This window comes from Carassius auratus, chromosome 20 (assembly GCF_003368295.1).
Source record: "Carassius auratus strain Wakin chromosome 20, ASM336829v1, whole genome shotgun sequence".
Taxonomy (NCBI): Eukaryota; Metazoa; Chordata; class Actinopteri; order Cypriniformes; family Cyprinidae; genus Carassius; species Carassius auratus.
In genome coordinates, this window is record NC_039262.1 from 23,267,690 (window position 1) to 23,284,766 (window position 17,077).

The following is a 17,077-nucleotide window of genomic DNA, read 5'->3' on the forward strand; positions in this document are numbered from 1 at the left end:
GAGTTTAATGCATCAAGATAATTTGATGTTTGCACATAGCATGCAATATATCTTAAACTAGATTTGTGTTTCCTGCATGTCCTTAAATTGTAAAAGAATAATATAAAATGCACTTTTTAAGGCTGAAAACAGTCTGAAATATTGTAAATGGTGGACAAATTGTGTTATAATTGTCACATAGCACTTTTCAAAGCAGCTTCACAGCATTAAACAGGAAAGTAACTGAATCAATGACACGGACATCATCAAAGATGAGGCAAGTCCAAAACTGAAGCCAAAGTAAATCTGTATTTAGTAGAAAGTCTGACATCTTATTCCTTCTTCTCATTCAACACCAGTATGAAACCGAGTCCAGCTCAAGCACGTGCCCGACCGCTCAGCTGAACACCCACAGCTTGGGAAGCCAAAGAGCCATTGAGCATCCAGCAGGGATCGTATGTGGAAAGTCAACATATGGTGAAAGGGAATTCACATTAGTCCAAATCAAACAGGGCCGACATTGTCCTTGGCAAACTTGAGCCCCCTTTTTAATTTGTTGGCATATGCGGATTAGGGTGAATTTGCTGATTCTGTAGTCTGGACCAAAATCATTCTAACCACTTAAGTGAAAAGGTGCAAATGTGACAGAATGCAAGAATAGTTTGAATTTAAGTAGTCGATACCTTTGCTTCTGTTTAATGTCTGAGTTATGCAAGTCCATGTGTTCTTCGTTATCAAGGGGATTACGTGTCTCCGAACATAATTGAATCCACAAAAACAAACAAATAACACAACTAATGTAATCAGATTCTGAACAAATGACTCTTATGAGACAATTCTTCAACAGTAATAAACATTGCGCAACCAGTGTGGCCTGTTTCTGAATGCAATTGTTTTTAAAAATAGTAAAAAAAAATCAATACCTAATCCTACATGTTTCACAGATGTACTTTATGATTTTAATTGTGTTTGAATAGACTGCTTTCGTTGATGACGTATTTTTGTGGGCAATCCCGTAAGTTAGCATCACCTGGAGACCCCTCAAGAAAAACCCATATGATTTTTCCAGCAGCTTATGGTTTGTTGCAGAAAATAAGTTCTGTTACCAAAAAAATGCACTTTTATTATATGTTCGTCATGATAAACTTCATATATGTACACAACATTTATGAGTTTGGAATACAATCCTCCTAAAAAAAAAAAAAAGAAAAAAAAATCCAACATCATCTCCCGACAACTCTATTTAGTCTTCATTTAAAAAACATATTCCCTGAAATTTTGAGTTGAAATAGGTTGCAACATCACAATTATATATACAATGAGACTGTGAAAGCAATAATGTTTAATATTGTTTAATATAGACAGCAACTTGTTTTCTTTTTTCAAAAAATTCAAACTTTGAAAAACACTAGGCAGTATTACAGTTATGTTTTATTTAATAGAATAAAAAGTGTAAATATACTGAGGTTGGCTTAACCACGGACCTTGTTTCATGCATTTAATCAATTACCAATTCAAAAAACCCATTGAATTCTGGATAATGTTACTGGAAGTGCTAAATTGCTGGTTTCCGGGTTTTGGCCTACAGAAATACGTCATTCCTGACGCACTTTCTTGAACAGGTCACTGTTTTTCTCATACAACCTTGGTAAAATTGCCTGCTTTTGGCAAACTCAGGAAATCGAATGCTTTCTGGATAGAAATGTCTTTTTTTGTGTTTGTTTATTTTGACCTAACTTGAAAACCGTTACTAAAGCAACATTTCTTGTTGCACTGCCTGCTGTACCGTCGCTACGCTTCTAGAACGTTTTGATTGAAATAATAGTTATTGGTTTAAATACTGCTGGCATCTCATCTTATTTCAGAAAAAATTAAGTCAATACATTAATTTCCTTAACTACATAATATTCTAAACATACAGTTAGGGGAAGATTTAATCACAGCTTTCGCAAAAACCTTCATTTTGCATAAAATATAAATAAAAAAAACTACTGTCATGATTTACTAAAAACACAGTGACTAAAAAAAAGCAATGAAAAGCATGGACACAGTTATTTTTGGCTGACTTTATTGTGTTTGTAGGATTTTTCCAATTCAGATTCAAAATTTATTTGAGGAGAGTATTTAAATTAATCATGCAAGGTAATTCCTGTCAATTTACTGCCATTTGCACCATTATTTAATGCCCAATAGATCATTAACACACAATTATTAAGGCCTATGTTATTAGTAGATTACCTGCACCTGATCATCATCAGCTCTGCTTGTTCGTGACCTTACATTCATTTTTGCGCTGCCTTTTGTAAGATGTGTTGGTCTTTATGGAAATGAGCTGGCTGTGTTTCTTCTTTATTTTGTGCATTTGTGAGCAGATCACCAACAGAACTTTCCTCTTCCATCAGCTTTTACGAGACTGTGATTGCCATGTTTAGTGAATGTGGCTCTTAAACTCAGATATGCACATATCCAGACAGGAGACGCTACCCCCTTCCTAAAAATCCCAATCCCGTTATATGTCATTATGGTAAAGACAAAGTTTTCTCATCTGATGCATGGATGCCTTTACATCAGCCTGTATAGTTATGGTTTAACATGCTATTTGTGTCTCATGCGGACACACAAGAGTCCAAGAAATGCTGAGTTTTAGTCATGTAGCACATAGTAATGAGGAGTGCTGTGTGCCCATGGCTGTAATTTTGTCGGTTAGTCTAGGCGTCCTTGTGGGTGAGGGGGGCTCGGAGAGGTTCGGGGGCTTACTGTGGTCACACCACACTGGAAACTCAAGGACCTCGAATCAGCAGCTCTGCCATTTAACTGTAAAATATGATCTTATCAGCATCCCGCTTGTGTTTTAATAATGGACCTTGGGAAAGCTGTGCGCCAGCGTGTCGTCTTTGTGCCCCTCATTATCAAATAATCTGCTGTAAACTCCGAGGCGACTACGACTTCTAAGAGAAATGCTTCAGTTTCCAGTCGGAGAAAAGAAACAGGCCGTCACTATTTTAACAGTTTGTTTTCTCTGGTTTCCCTAATGAGATTTACCACAGACTAAGAGATGGTTTTAGTGTGCTCCAACACTCTGGTGATAAACAGAAATGTTTTCTCATCGCTAAGTAAAGCGCAGAACGCTTCATACAGAATAAGTGTTTTAAGATGGGCTCCTCATGACATCATCCACGTTTCCCAGGCCTCCCCCCCCCCCAGTATAATGATCAGCCTTCAGCCACAGCTGCTTCTAATTACACATGCAGCGTTTCTCGTCAGTTTCCAGGACAGACGACTCCTATTCTCTCCCTCATCCAGACAACTGTTTATCAGGGCTTCAGCAAGCCTGCGGAAATATGCTGGAAGTGCAGGGTGTGAATAAGAGGGTCTGCAACAGCATTTTCATACGAACCACAAACGTTTGGTCACAAGGTAGTCCGACTGCATATCTTAACCCTGTGCTAAAAAGAGTCCCGTTTGTCTACCACAGTAACCACAGCAATAGTTACTCTGGCACTTTGAATAAGAATTGATATTGAACATATTATTAATCACGTCATTATAGTTTTTCATATTACAGATATATCATTAGAATGCGAGAGAAATGTGGTTTTATGGCCAACCCAGAGTCTTGGAGCTCCGAAATCCGGTGAGATTAAGGATTTAATGTGCATTAAACAGAGCCCTATTTCCCATAAAGACTTTCTGTGAACCTCTTTGACCCATAATGGTTGTTAAACTGGAAATATGAGTGCTGTTTGCTCATATAGAAGTTGCTAGGGTGTTACTAATTGGTTGTGAGGGTTTTCTGGGTGTTTATTAATGGCAAAAGTCAAAACAGCCCAGCCCCTCTCATAGTGTACATGTATAATTCAATGCAAGTTCATGGAATTTTTTGCTCATTTTATTGCCTTACACGTGAAAGTGCAGAAGCTTGGAATAAAATAGTACATTCCTTGGTTTCAAGCCAAACAATCTGCTGTATCATTATTGTCTATAAAACAACGTTTTGGACAAGTTCTTAAAAGCTGGGTAGGTGATTTGGTTCAAAACATTATCTGTTATGTTGGTTGAAAGTCTCTTCACATCCTGATAGCAATCACTAAGTAAAGTGGTCAAAATTTATTTATGTTTTTATATCATCTGTGGAAGTCGTAGGAGCATAAAATGTTCGTCCAATCAAAAAGCTCGGTCCGAACATTACAATAGGCTGTCCTGCCTGCCTGTCAAATATGTATTTTCATACCTCTGCGCACCCTTTTTTGCAGACATGATACGCCATCAGCGTGTTCCAGTGAGACTATTATTGTAATATTATGCGATTTGTACTGTAATGTTTTCTCACTGGGGACTGAGACATGAGAAATGTAATCCTCCACTAACGCTGTTTCTCATTGCGTCGTAGGTTAGTCTCTGGTTTGTCTGTGCGAATTTATGTGTTTTGGATGAGGCGTGGAATTGCAAAGTAACTTTCTGAAATCACCTACCATACTTTTAACTGTAGTGTGTGTGTACCTGTATACAATCAATCAGTATTTCTTGTAACTACCCTTTTTCTGATCATTGCGATTGAATCTCACAACATTGACTTTATTTCATAGAATTGCAACTTTATTTCTTGTCATTATGACTTGTCAAGTGACTCAGAACTGCAACTTTATTTCTTGTTATTACCATTTTTTTCGTCATTACGTCTATATCTTACAATAAGACTTTATATATCACATTGCAAGACATGTCAGCTTCTCAAAAATATGTCATGGAAACACCCATGTGCAGTTGTGATGCTTGCTTTAGTATTGCATTCAGATGTGTGCAGCATTGTTGAAATCTGTTCTGATTCAACGTGCTCTCTTCTGAGTGTTTCTCCAACAATATTTTCCATTCTGTCCAGCGCTTGTGCTGTGTTGTGTAAGAGGAACGCCTCTTAAATTCCCGGTGGTGAGATCAGATTTTTCTGCAGGCCTGTTATGTAAGAGCGAAGGGTCCGTTTGGGTTTGTTTACATGTTTCCGTTCAGCCCAGAGGAGGCTCTTTTGCAGAAGGATGACTGAATGTGAAAACAACTTCAGCAAACGTTTGAAACGAAGCATTTAATGAGCACCAGCCCACAAGGGTGCGGCCGACTCTACAAACGTCCATGTCACCAACAAAGGTGTCTTTTAGTTCAGAAGATGACTTTTCTTTTCCCCCTTGTCTGTGTTTTGCTCACTGAGAGTCTGTGTGATGTCATTTTCATCATCAGATTGATTTTTGTGTCTGTTCTTACTGTGGATGTTCTCGGATGGGAAGGAGAACCGAGATTACAATTACATTTTTAAGATGCAGAGCTGTCAGTGTTGTAAGTAATAGTACACCAACATTATTCCCATGCAAGTTTGACCCAGACTACATAACCGGAACTGACATGGAAGGGTGGGCTGATTTCTCTGTGACACTTAAAAAGACAAGGCCTTTTGTGATTGGTCAGTAGCTCACTGACAGGAAATGGCTCTAGAACAGTGTATGGCCTGAGGAAATGAGTCTTTTCTTTGTCAATATGAGAAGGAAAGAACTGGAAGACTGGTCTTTGAGGAGTGAAGAGAATTTTCCGTTCCATAACTTCTGTCTTTGGTGTAATGAAATGCTTTACTCAGAAAAAACACATTTTAGTTTCTTTTTGAGTTTCTTTAAACACTTTTGCATTTACAGACGTACCAATGCCCACAAGTCAGCAAATGAGTCAATCATTGAGCTTGAATAGTGAATCTGGAAATGAGTCAAATGGGCTTTTTATACATTTTTTTTTTTTTACTTTTTTAATATTTGGCCTAAACGTGCATCAATAACCTCACATGACATCTGAGACCCATGTTACTACCAGGTTTAAACAGCAAAATGTTTTGTTCGATCACTCGTGATTGGATTCCCTGAGAGGGATGTACACACCAGCAGTAAACTGGGCTTTAGGCTTGTACAGTGCAATTTATTGCTATTTGTTAATTAACATTGTAAATACAAGCAGTTAAGTTTAAGCAAATAATAAAATACTTGACTTTTTTTTAAAGAAAGATGCATTTGGAGCTTGTTGATTTTGTGTGTTAGGTGTGTTGCGGTGTGTTTAAGGTGTAGGACTGCTGTGTTTACTTGGGTTTAGCTGTAACCGCAGCATCCTGCCCATTAGTGGGCAGCAACTGTGTGTTTGTGTGGGAGTCAGGTGCTAAAACATTGCAGAAGTCAAATGTTAGTCTTCCAGAGTAAAGTTAGTCTTCAAATAAAGGAATTCTTAAGTTCGGATAATTGCACTTAAATTCCATAAAAAGGAGTTTTTCTTAAGTATACTATGTGCTTTTTTTTTTTCAAGGAATATTTGACTCTCATGGAATGCAGAATTAATCTAAAACACGTTCAGTGCTGTCAAGACGTCATAATCCTGTAGTTTCCGCAATTGAAATAATCATAACATTAGGTGTACAAAATGATTCTGGTCTGATTTGAGCTAGAAGAAGATTTCGGTCTTGTGTATCGAAGTCGGAAAATAGGTGAACAAAATGTACTGCCATTTGGACTTTCCTTAAAGATGTGCACAGAATTCAAGCAAGGCATGCAATTCAGAAAAGAACAATCAAAACCAAGACAAATTCCTCATAGGAAATGAGGTGATGAATGTTCATTACGAAGCAGAAGAGCAGCGGAAGCAGCTGGAAGAACACACCCATCACAGTCCTGACCCATGCAGTGCTCTTAGACTATAAGAGTCTCTTTCTCAGGAAGTGGGAGGAAACAGGTCGAGCCTGGCTTGGTGTGTCCTAGCGCTGTCCCCTTTTATCCAGGCATCCCTGCATTTTCCCATGAGAAGTAGCCAGTGCACACAGACGTGTTCCCCTACCCATATCTACCCTCTTTCAGTATGGTTTTCCTGTGAACTCGCTCACAGTGGCCTGCAGTGCTTTCCTTCCTCTACGGATTGTTCTGTGACGCACACAACTGCTTTCCTGTCAGGAAGAGGCATGCGACACACCTTCTAGCATATATTCTTTTTTTCCTTTCTTTTCCATTGTATCACATGTATATGTATTTTGAAGAAATTGTGTGACTTTTAGTCTTAGTCTGTCAGCTCTGAGACCATCTGTATGCTAGCATACACTTAAAAGCTAACAGCACCAACTTTTTACACACTCTTCCTTTCTCTTTCAGGAAATCAGAAGAAAATAACTTTGACACTCTGGCACTTATGAGAATCACATGATTTCTAGAATTAGAATGTCCCTCTCGCTAATACCACCTGATGTGGCTAGCAATAAAAAAGTAGCAAACGGTTCACAGCTGCAGTGTGAAATAAAGGGTTTTGGTGCAATGACATTTAGGTAGATATAATTTGTTACGTTTGCTAAGCGCTAGTTTTCAATATGTATTAAACGCATAGCTACAGATCTGAAAGGTGGGCTGCTTCAATTTGTGGTGCTTGTTGATTGTGCTTGTAATCACCTACTGTATACTCTCTAAAAGTTAATTTATAAATATATATATATATATATATATATATATATATATATATATATATATATATATATATATATATATATATATAGTTATTAACATGATACTATCTGCATGACAATATATTTAAAGTGTTCTAGTTAGACATGTTACATGTATTCACTATTATAATAACATTAAATTATGCATAAGTGCATGAAAGTATCCCTAAGCCAAACCCTTATCTTAACCCTAACCATATAAAAAGTACATGTATTTAATTATTATTTCTCAGTACATTAAGGTATAATAACGCTGTAACACTGTTAAGTGTAACCCAATATACTTTTAAGATTTTAAGTTCACTACAACAAGTGCACATTGAGTACAATTAAGCACACTTTTTTTCGCTCTGCTGTGAGCTGTGAAATACCCCTATGTTTCAGAGAAATTATCTTGGAAGTGTGTGTGGGTTCTATGTGTGCAAGGGCAACTCCACACTTCCTGTCTGCTACTTTGATCCAACCTATTACTTTTATCAAGCGATCGTACCCCAACACCTGGACCCAACAATGGTTTCTCTCTCTCCCTTCTCCTTGGTGCTGTGTGTTGTCTTTGGTGTGGTAGTTTGTCTTAAACGTGGTGTGCTGGTAGTTATGGCATGCTGGGTCAAACAAGAGGCCCAGTCATGATGGTCTTCCAGGCGGCCAGCTGCCTCCACCACGCAAAACAACCCCTCCCAAAACCGCTTGAGTTATTCTTTATAAAAATACATACTTTTATAATGCCCTCATTCTTCGAGCCACGAAGACATAATAACTGTTTGCTGGGTGAAATGTGTTTGTAGATGTGCACGTGTTTTATATAAGGCTGCAGAACTGTGATCGCTCATTAGTTTGGAGCAGCAAGACTGCATTCACTGTGTGTCTTGGGCTCTTAAAGTAAGCTTATGTGAATGTGCACCTGGTAGCATTTAAACTGAAAACAATAAATCAATAAAACTGTCCTGCTTTAACTGGTAACTATACTTTTATAGTTTCTAAATTAAATGTGAATGGAACTTGCCTGTGTAAAATTCTAGGGGGTTCTGGGTGTCTGCTTGCTGCCAAAGTCAAAGAGCCCACCCTGTGTCTCTGTGAATAAAAGGATAGAATAAAAAATTACCAGCATTGTTTTATCATTTTCACAAAAATGTCATTGCCCCAGAATATTTTGATGCATGAATATATCATATATCACTTCCTGTATTTTAATTCGGAAACATGGGGCAGTTTTGATTTATGTGCTGTTTAATGCTTGATGATCACAGTATTTTGCATCTGCTTGCATGTATGATCGCTTGTTTCTGCTTCTTCGCTGTGTTTTGATCTAGGGATTCAATGCACTTTCAGAATACGTGTAATAGCGCCACCTACCGTATAAGAGTGAAAACACGGAGAGCCGGAAAATTCCGGAGAGGGTTGTCTCATAAATTATAGAAAATTCTGTCAATGGTGCGTAAAGATTTAGGCTACATCTACAATGATCCGGATACATTGAAAACTTTTTTTTTTTATTTAAACGCTCTCTGTCCACGCTAATCTTTTTAAGCGTTTCCTAAAACTTTATCATTCACACTGAAATGTAGAAAAAAGCTAAATTCACCTTGCTTTTCACATGTAAAACCTCATAAAAATGTCACTGAGACGGTACAGACATACATTTTCTGGCAATTCACTGACACTATTATATGTTGGATCTAAAATGCAACTGCTCTGAAGTTTACTTTAAGACAGCATTTGCAAGTAAATTTTCTGTCATCTTTGCAGGACTGTAATATAAAGTGTACAAGTAACATATTATAGCAACGAAGTTAATAGCACAAAACAGCCACAATACTGGTATGAACCTAGATATCTATCGGTACATTATGTGTCAAATGACTAAACATGCATCATCATTTTCAAATACCTTCGTTTTCTCCATCCACACTACAACATGGAAACAGCATTTTCAAATGTATCCACTTTGGAGACCATTATTATAAGGCTTTGTTTTTAGTCGACAAAGCAAAGAGAAAAAAAATTAATTTGTTTTCAAAAGAAAACATATTAGTGTGGACAATGTCTTAATGTCTGTAGAATATTTTTCTTACAATATTCAAAAAAGTGTCATGAAAGCAGCCCATATGACTGGTGGGAAATATTCCGAAGTCAGAATAACTAAGAATGAGAAGAGGCAGACATGTGCAACAATTTCAGTTCCTGAAAGGTTGGTGACGCTTAGTGTCAAGAGCAGATGGAAAATAGCTATACATGAAAAAACACACTCATGCATCCTTCAACAAGGAGGTCTTGGCTCAGTCTGTTGAATTCTAGAAAAGTTTGGCACTGCAAAGTCTTGTGCTTCTTTTGGGACGAGTGAGTTGCGCGGGTCGAGGGTGACTGATCTTACTCCTTGGGGTAGCAGATGGCCAGTCAGACACACAAAGAAGCTCACAATGTGAGCGACTACCATTCAGATCATCTTTTCTGAATGGGAAAGGACACACATCCCACAATGCCCTGGTTCAGCCCTGGCGTCTGGAACCAGCAAAGCTCATTGGCTGTTCCTGTGTTCCGTCTCTTACAAAGCCGCAGTGTTGGAAGCATAACATCACAACGCCTTCTGGTACTTTTCATAATGAAGCAGCCGTCCGCCTCCCTGCTCCATCTCAAGCACACTGTTCCTTGCTTCAATGAAGCTTGGTCGTGTGAAAGAAGATGGTGTTGGTGGCATTCACTGCTCACTCCAGGGTTAGAGGTCATGGTTAGGGTGGTGTGTTTTTATTCCTTCCCCAACCCCCCTTATCCATATCCTCTTGAGCTGCTCCTGCAGGATGATTATTCTACCTCTGAACCCCAAAGTCCCTTCTCACCCCTAAATCTCAGTAAAGTTCACAGGATATGAGAATTCCCAAGCAGAGGAGCATTTCATCCTGCCACTAATAAAATTCTCATTACGGATCTTTTCCAAATACTCTTCTGGCTTTAAGAGAAAACAATGCTACCCCAGACATATTCAAAAGATTTTGTGTACAGTCTAAACACATCGCCTGGAGAGATTGAGTTACTTAACCATTATGGTTCAGACAAATAAAAAATAAAGAAAATTGTGAAGAATTTCCTAGCCTGAAAATAAACAGTGAGGTTGTATGAAGTCTGTCCTTGTGAAAGCTTGCTGTGCTACGTCATGGAATGTGGCAGCAGGACAGAAGCGTGAGGTCTGTTTAGATTTGGGGTTGGGGGTTGGAGTGGGGCTTCCCACTGCAGGCTGCACTCACAACAGCCGACTGTGTTACTGACGCATGCCCCTCCCTTCCTCTGTTTCTCCACAGATGAGCGATGGAGAGAGAGAGAGCGAGAGAGAGGAACAGCTGTGGTAGACAGTGAAGGGAGGAGGATCTCAGTGAGAGTCAGATGCTGCACCAGGCAGGAGCAGACAGAACCATAGACAACGTTCGGAAAAGAGGATGACCATTGCGAAGGAATACGAAATATGAAGGAATTTCTTTGTGTGCTGGCTTAATAACAGGTAAAAAGAAACTCTATTACTATGCAATACTGTTGTTTTAGTTTGTGTGTAAGTGCGTGGATGGGTGGTTAAGTGGATTGTTGAATGGATGGATAGAAAGTTGGATGGATTTATAGATAGATGAAGGGAATGACCTTGATGTTTCTTTATCATTTTTCTCACAGTTCAGAATGGGAAATACAGATAGTCAGTACAGCAATTTCCTTATCCCTGGTAAGGGAAAGTCAAGCTCCCTGAAGCTGCACACTTCTAAAGAGGAGGCACTGTCTCCACACTCTTGGTGGAGGAGCTCCCAGAGCACCTCTGGATACAAGGACAAAAATGGTTTTTCACCACACAAGAACAGCAAACCGTACATCTCCCGGCATTATGACTGCATTAAGGGGGGATCTAGTGATAAAGTACATTCAGAGAGCCACAAAGACTATGACAACCTTTTATTCCAGGGAAATGGATTCTTTGTAGGCTACAGACAACAGACTGGAAGCCTCCAGGCCCCTACGAGGAGCACCAGTTCTGAAGTTAAAGACAATAAAAGCAGTCCCAAAGTTCTTTTACGTGAAGATGGAAGTCTAAGGGTTGAGTTTACCAATGCACGGAGGGATCCGGATGTTGAGCTTTCATTGGGCAGCTGTCTCGGTGGACCTGTTGATGCTATCCAAAGGGCCAGTAATGGGAGCTCTCTTAGCTCTGAAGATTCATGGTATGACTCGCCATGGGGGAATGGGACAGAAGATCTGTGTGATAACGTCTTCACCACCGGCCAACCTTCGGACAACAGTAGTGGATATACCACACTCTCATCCACACGTACGGTGGACTTTGGATGTTTTAATGGTTACAATACAGAGCAATCTGAGAACCTTATGGGTAACCTCACCTGCCAACCCACTGTTCACGACAGTCAATATACAAGCAGTGGTTGCAATAGTAATGGGTACAATGCTAACTGCACTGAGGGGGACAGTGGCATTGGAGACTCTGTGCTACTTCATTTGGAGCATAATGGACTATCTGACACTTACACAAACCCCAACATGACTGTGCCATTCCCCACTGTGGGCATCCTTGCGGCGGACCAACTTGAGGATCCTCAACTCCAAGCCTCACTAACCTCTTCTCAGGATGAAAGTCCGAAAACCCAGAATTACACCTCACAAACCCTGCCATGCAGAAAAGCAGTTCCCGATGGGAACACAAGAAAGGACTCGCTCAAGAGTCGCATCCGCCGCCTCAGCGATTGGACAGGAAGTCTAAGCAGGAAAAAGCGAAGGCTGCAGGTGATAAAATTATTTTTTTATTTTTGGTGTATTGGGCATTAGTGTGAATCTGTCAGCATAGCAGGCCTTCCTGTTTGACTCCAGAATTATCATGCAGATGCAGTTTTAGTTGAACTGGACATTTTTCCATGTACAAAAACAGCTAACAGCAGATATGCTGGTTAGGTATGTTTTGGAGCATGACAGATGGTTATGAGCTGGTCTTGATCAGGTGATAGTTGCTTGACCAGCTTAAACCATCTCATAACCAGCTTATAACCAATTTAAACTGGCTCAAACCAGCTGCCATGCTTCAAAACATACCTAATCAGCATAATGCTGATTTCTTTTTTCAACAGGGTTCAGTGCTGTAAAGCATTCTTAGATTTTTACACATTCCTCTCTAAAATAACAAATAAACAAATTGTTTTGAAATAGTATGCTTGTTGGCCTGACCATAATTTGCATAGTTTTTAGGTAGAGTAAAGACTGACCAAAGGGTGCACAATGCTTCATTATGTCAACCTTGTAAAACATTTACATGCTAACATTTGCCATTCTCTTCTCACTTCACGTCTGCCCAACCTCAGGAACCTAGTACTCTGGACTTTACAGAGGTTGCCAGCTGTGGAACTGGGGTAACACTAGAGGAATCCAGACCATTTTGGAATCCAGTGTCCTCCCAGACACAGTTGGACTGCTCTGGTTCCTCAACGGGCCCATTTGGGCAACAGAACCAGAGTGCGGCCTTGAGGCAGAACATTTATGAGAACTTTATGCAAGGCCTAGAGACTGGAAGCAGCAGTGGAACTGCTGATGGACTCCAGGTCTGGGAGGGTGAAGGAGAAAGCAGCAGTGGCTCAATGGGCTCCTTAGAGCAAATGGACTTCCTGTTTGAGAAGGAGCAAGGTGTTGTGCGGAGGGCTGGTTGGTTGGCTTTTAAGCCCCTCATTACGCTCCACAAGGACCGCAAACTGGAGCTGGTAGCAAGACGCAAGTGGAGGCAGTATTGGGTCACGCTCAAAGGTAAGATGCTAAAACATGCACAGCCAATCTCAGTTATAAGACTTCAAAATTTAGTTTCAAAATAAAGTTTCTTCTTCATTGTTAGAAGCTCTATCTCGGTTTTCCTGTCTTCTGTAGGCTGTACACTTTTGTTGGGTGAGTCCAATGGAAAGACCTCCCCTGAGCAGGAATGCACACCACGATACGCAGTGCTTGCCGAAGACAGTATTGTACAGGCAGTTCCTGAGCATCCCAAGAAAGAGCATGTCTTCTGCCTCAGCAATGCCTATGGAGATGTTTATCTCTTTCAGGCATGTGGCCTTTATCATAATATATAATACACAGTACAGAATCTCCACACTCTTAGTTACAAGTTGCCTCTAATCTCTCGCCTCTTACTTGCAGGCTGCTAATCAAACAGACCTTGAGAACTGGGTGACGGCCATCCATTCTGCCAGTGCTTCCCATTTGGCTAAGCGTCAGGGGAAGGAGGACACTCTGCGTTTGCTGAAGAGCCAGAGCAGAGCTCTCCTGCAGAAGATCGACATGGATGGTAAAATGAAGAAGATGGCAGAGCTGCAGCTATCCGTCATCAGCAACCAGAAGAACAGGAAGGCTATTGAGAACCAGGTGAGGAACAAAACGGATGTGTGTGTGGATGTTTATGCATGTGTGTGGTTTGTTTCAAAAGATTAAAGGCCAGGTAGTTCAGATGAGGGGTTTACTAAATTGGGCAATTATGTCATTGATGTTGGAGTTTGAACCGAAACCACAGCACAGTGCCTTCAGAGCATCCTATTATATAGTACATGCATTCCAACTTGACTCCCATATCCTTCAGATTCGCATAATCAACATTTTATCTAAATGTTTAGGTTTCAAAGAAAATTTGATGGGTGTGGGTGCTTACTGACAATGTTTTGTGTTGTTGTATCTACAAAATGTATGTCTATTAATGTGTTTCTCTCTCTTCTTCATCTTTGACCCACAGATCCTGCAATGGGAACAGAACCTGGAGAAGTTTAACCTAGAGCTCTTCCGCATGCGCTGCTACCTGGCTAGCCTGCAGGGCACAGAGCTGCCCAATCCGAAAAGCCTGCTAGCCACTGCGGGACGTCCATCTAAAATGTCGTTAGGTCGTCTGGGAATTTTTTCTGTCTCGTCCTTTCATGCGCTGGTGAGGATCTGTCACATGCTTTGAGTTAATTTTGTTAGATACCAAAAGAGGACCTCATTAAAACAATCTAACGTTGAGACACACCACAAAAATGTAATTAAGATGATGCCTCAAATAACTGAAATGAGCTTGTGTTTGTGCAGATATGCACTCGTGATGAGGCCACCCTAAGGAGACGATCTCGCTCTCATCCTCGAGGTATGCGGAACAAACGAGGGCTGCTTTTTTCTTCACAGAAGGGATTAGACAGTCTGACCAAACGCAACCGGGAAAAGAGACAGTCCCTGTCCCAGGTAAGAGTTACAGCATGATGCGCGATTAACTGTGAGCCAGTTGAAAATCAATTCAAATCAATTCAGTTGAAATGCTAAACAAATCACAATTCATTTAGGAGTAGGAATTTATTTGAATGCATGTCTGAGTGGAACTTACTGTCTTTTAGAAAAGTTTAGATGGTATTTTTTCTTTACATGTTGCCTCTGTATAATTCATATTAAAGTTCATAAGTGTAACACTGCTTCGTTTACAGCAGAAACCAAGGAAACGCTTTAAGCGCCACCTGCTGGCAGAGAGTGAATCTGCGTTTTAATGCAGATATTTTCATGTATAGTTCTACAAAACTAAATCAAACCATTCTGTTTTGCTACAAAATATCAAAATTCTACAAACTAATTTAAATTAAAAACAGCCCATGTTGCATGTACAAAGCATCTTTGTTTGGATCATGATTAATATGCAGTGGTTGCCTTTAATTTTAAATGGAAAGAGCAAAGACAAAGCCTTATTTTGTTTAAATGAAGATATTTATTTTATTTGTTACTTATTTGATTTTGGTACAGATCTAATCTAAAGGAGAGTATCATAAGTGCTATAATATGATTCCTTGCACTTTTCAGAACATATCTCTATGTCAGTCTCTATAGCCAATATACATCTTGTGAATGCAACTTAAATACAATTATTATTTAATTAATTTATCCAGTAATCAGTAACAACAGAAAAAGAATGGAAATTATTTGGCTAGACAGTTATATATTCTGTGACCCTAACAATACACTTAGGGAAAATAAAAATAAAAGGAGCATTTTTCCTTTAATTAGTGTTAATCCTAATTGACATGAACGGGTACATATTAAAAGAGCTGTGATTTCGTATTACTCTGAGGTTCACCGGCCAGTGTTTATGACTTCAGTACTGAATAGTCATTTAAGACGCAGGTCTATTTGACTCATTTAGTCTCACAGTAGTGTGTTAATGCTGTCCACAGGTGTCAGGGTGGCAAACACCGTCACACTCGCCGGATAAAACAAACAACCACTGACTCACTCATCACAAAGCTTTCTCTGGAGGTCAAATGGCAGGAAAACACACAGCCGTCCTGTTCCTTTCTCTCGTCAAAGTGTTTGGGAAATGCTGTTTCTAGATCAGTTCTTGTAATTAAGCCCAGATCAGCATTCCTTCTCTGAAGGGCTTTTGTGTTAACACCGAGCATGAGCTCTAAATCCACATGTATGATAATGTAGACGACCTCACGTGAGTTTGGAGCCAATCGCTCAGCGGCTCCAGCCTCATAATCATGCAGACTTAAATGGAGCAAACAGCCCTTAATAGTGCACGAGTCCAAAGACGGTTAACTGCTGCAAGCTGGAAGCAGTCTGAGACGAGCGAGAGCTTCTACTGCACAGATGTAGAGTCTGATGCTGTGTGATTTCACAGGGTTACTGGGGGCAGTGTGATTGTTTCCAGAGGGCTCAGATGCCTAAGTCAGAGTCCACTCAGAGTTGCCATCCCCAGATAAACCACTCAGTTGTGGAGCTCTGTATTAGTCATATAGTCAGTAGTCAGTGTTAAGGAGTAACTAGTTACATGTAACGGAATTACATAATTTAATTACAAAATAAATAAACAGTTACTGAGAAAAAATGCGTAGCTAAATCACAGTTTAACAATTACAAAGGGGGTTACATCTGTATATTTTCACCCCCACCAGATTTAATTGATTTCTTTTAATTTCAACGACTGCTCTAAAATATGAGACCCTATGTTTTAGGAGATTAGGGCACAGAATTTGACACGTTTATATGATAACTGTTTTATTCCCTAATTGTGTTTTGGTATTTTTATTTTGTAAGTTTAACTGTTAGATGCTTGTGTTGTCATGAGATTTGATTTAAAAAACTGTATCATAGCTATGAAACTATTTATTGTTATGGCTTTAAATCTGTAAATAACCTCAGAACGATCTCAAAGTAAAACGAGGTGCTAAATCTGGTTTTGTGGAGGCCATGCTTTAAAAATAAATTATTATAATCTTAAAGTGCCCCTATTATGGGTAATGAAAGGTTCATATTTTGGTTTTAGGAGTCCCCAACAACAGGTCGACATGCATGCAATATCAAAAAACACTTTCATTGTCTTATAATAATGCATTTATTTTTATATTATTTGCTCAATGACTCCCAAACGATTCGCTCAACAATTCATTTCTCCAAACAACTCCTTTGCGTGACACTAATCTGCGGTGATTGGTCGATTGGTCTCACTTTCATTTCATCACGAGCTTGTAATACCTGATAAAGCAGCATTTGTGAGCGCAGTGCTGCTTTGTGTACAGCATTACAAAGGAAAACGCTATTTTTCCCCTCTAAAACCAGCTATGTATG

At 39.6% G+C, this 17,077-nt stretch overlaps 1 protein-coding gene across 2 annotated transcripts in view; it reads left to right on the top strand.

Moving 5' to 3' along the window:
* LOC113121237 (T-lymphoma invasion and metastasis-inducing protein 2-like) overlaps positions 1 to 17,077 on the top strand; it is a 37,376-nt gene that overhangs the window by 4,756 nt on the left and 15,543 nt on the right. For both annotated transcript variants that reach the window (XM_026291528.1, XM_026291529.1), the window contains exons 2-8: positions 10,777 to 10,973; positions 11,138 to 12,253; positions 12,823 to 13,258; positions 13,376 to 13,548; positions 13,643 to 13,867; positions 14,229 to 14,414; positions 14,558 to 14,707. In XM_026291528.1, coding sequence (XP_026147313.1) covers positions 11,144 to 12,253; positions 12,823 to 13,258; positions 13,376 to 13,548; positions 13,643 to 13,867; positions 14,229 to 14,414; positions 14,558 to 14,707 — 2,280 coding nt within the window. In that variant the 5' untranslated portion in view covers positions 10,777 to 10,973; positions 11,138 to 11,143. The remainder of the gene's footprint in view (positions 1 to 10,776; positions 10,974 to 11,137; positions 12,254 to 12,822; positions 13,259 to 13,375; positions 13,549 to 13,642; positions 13,868 to 14,228; positions 14,415 to 14,557; positions 14,708 to 17,077) is intronic.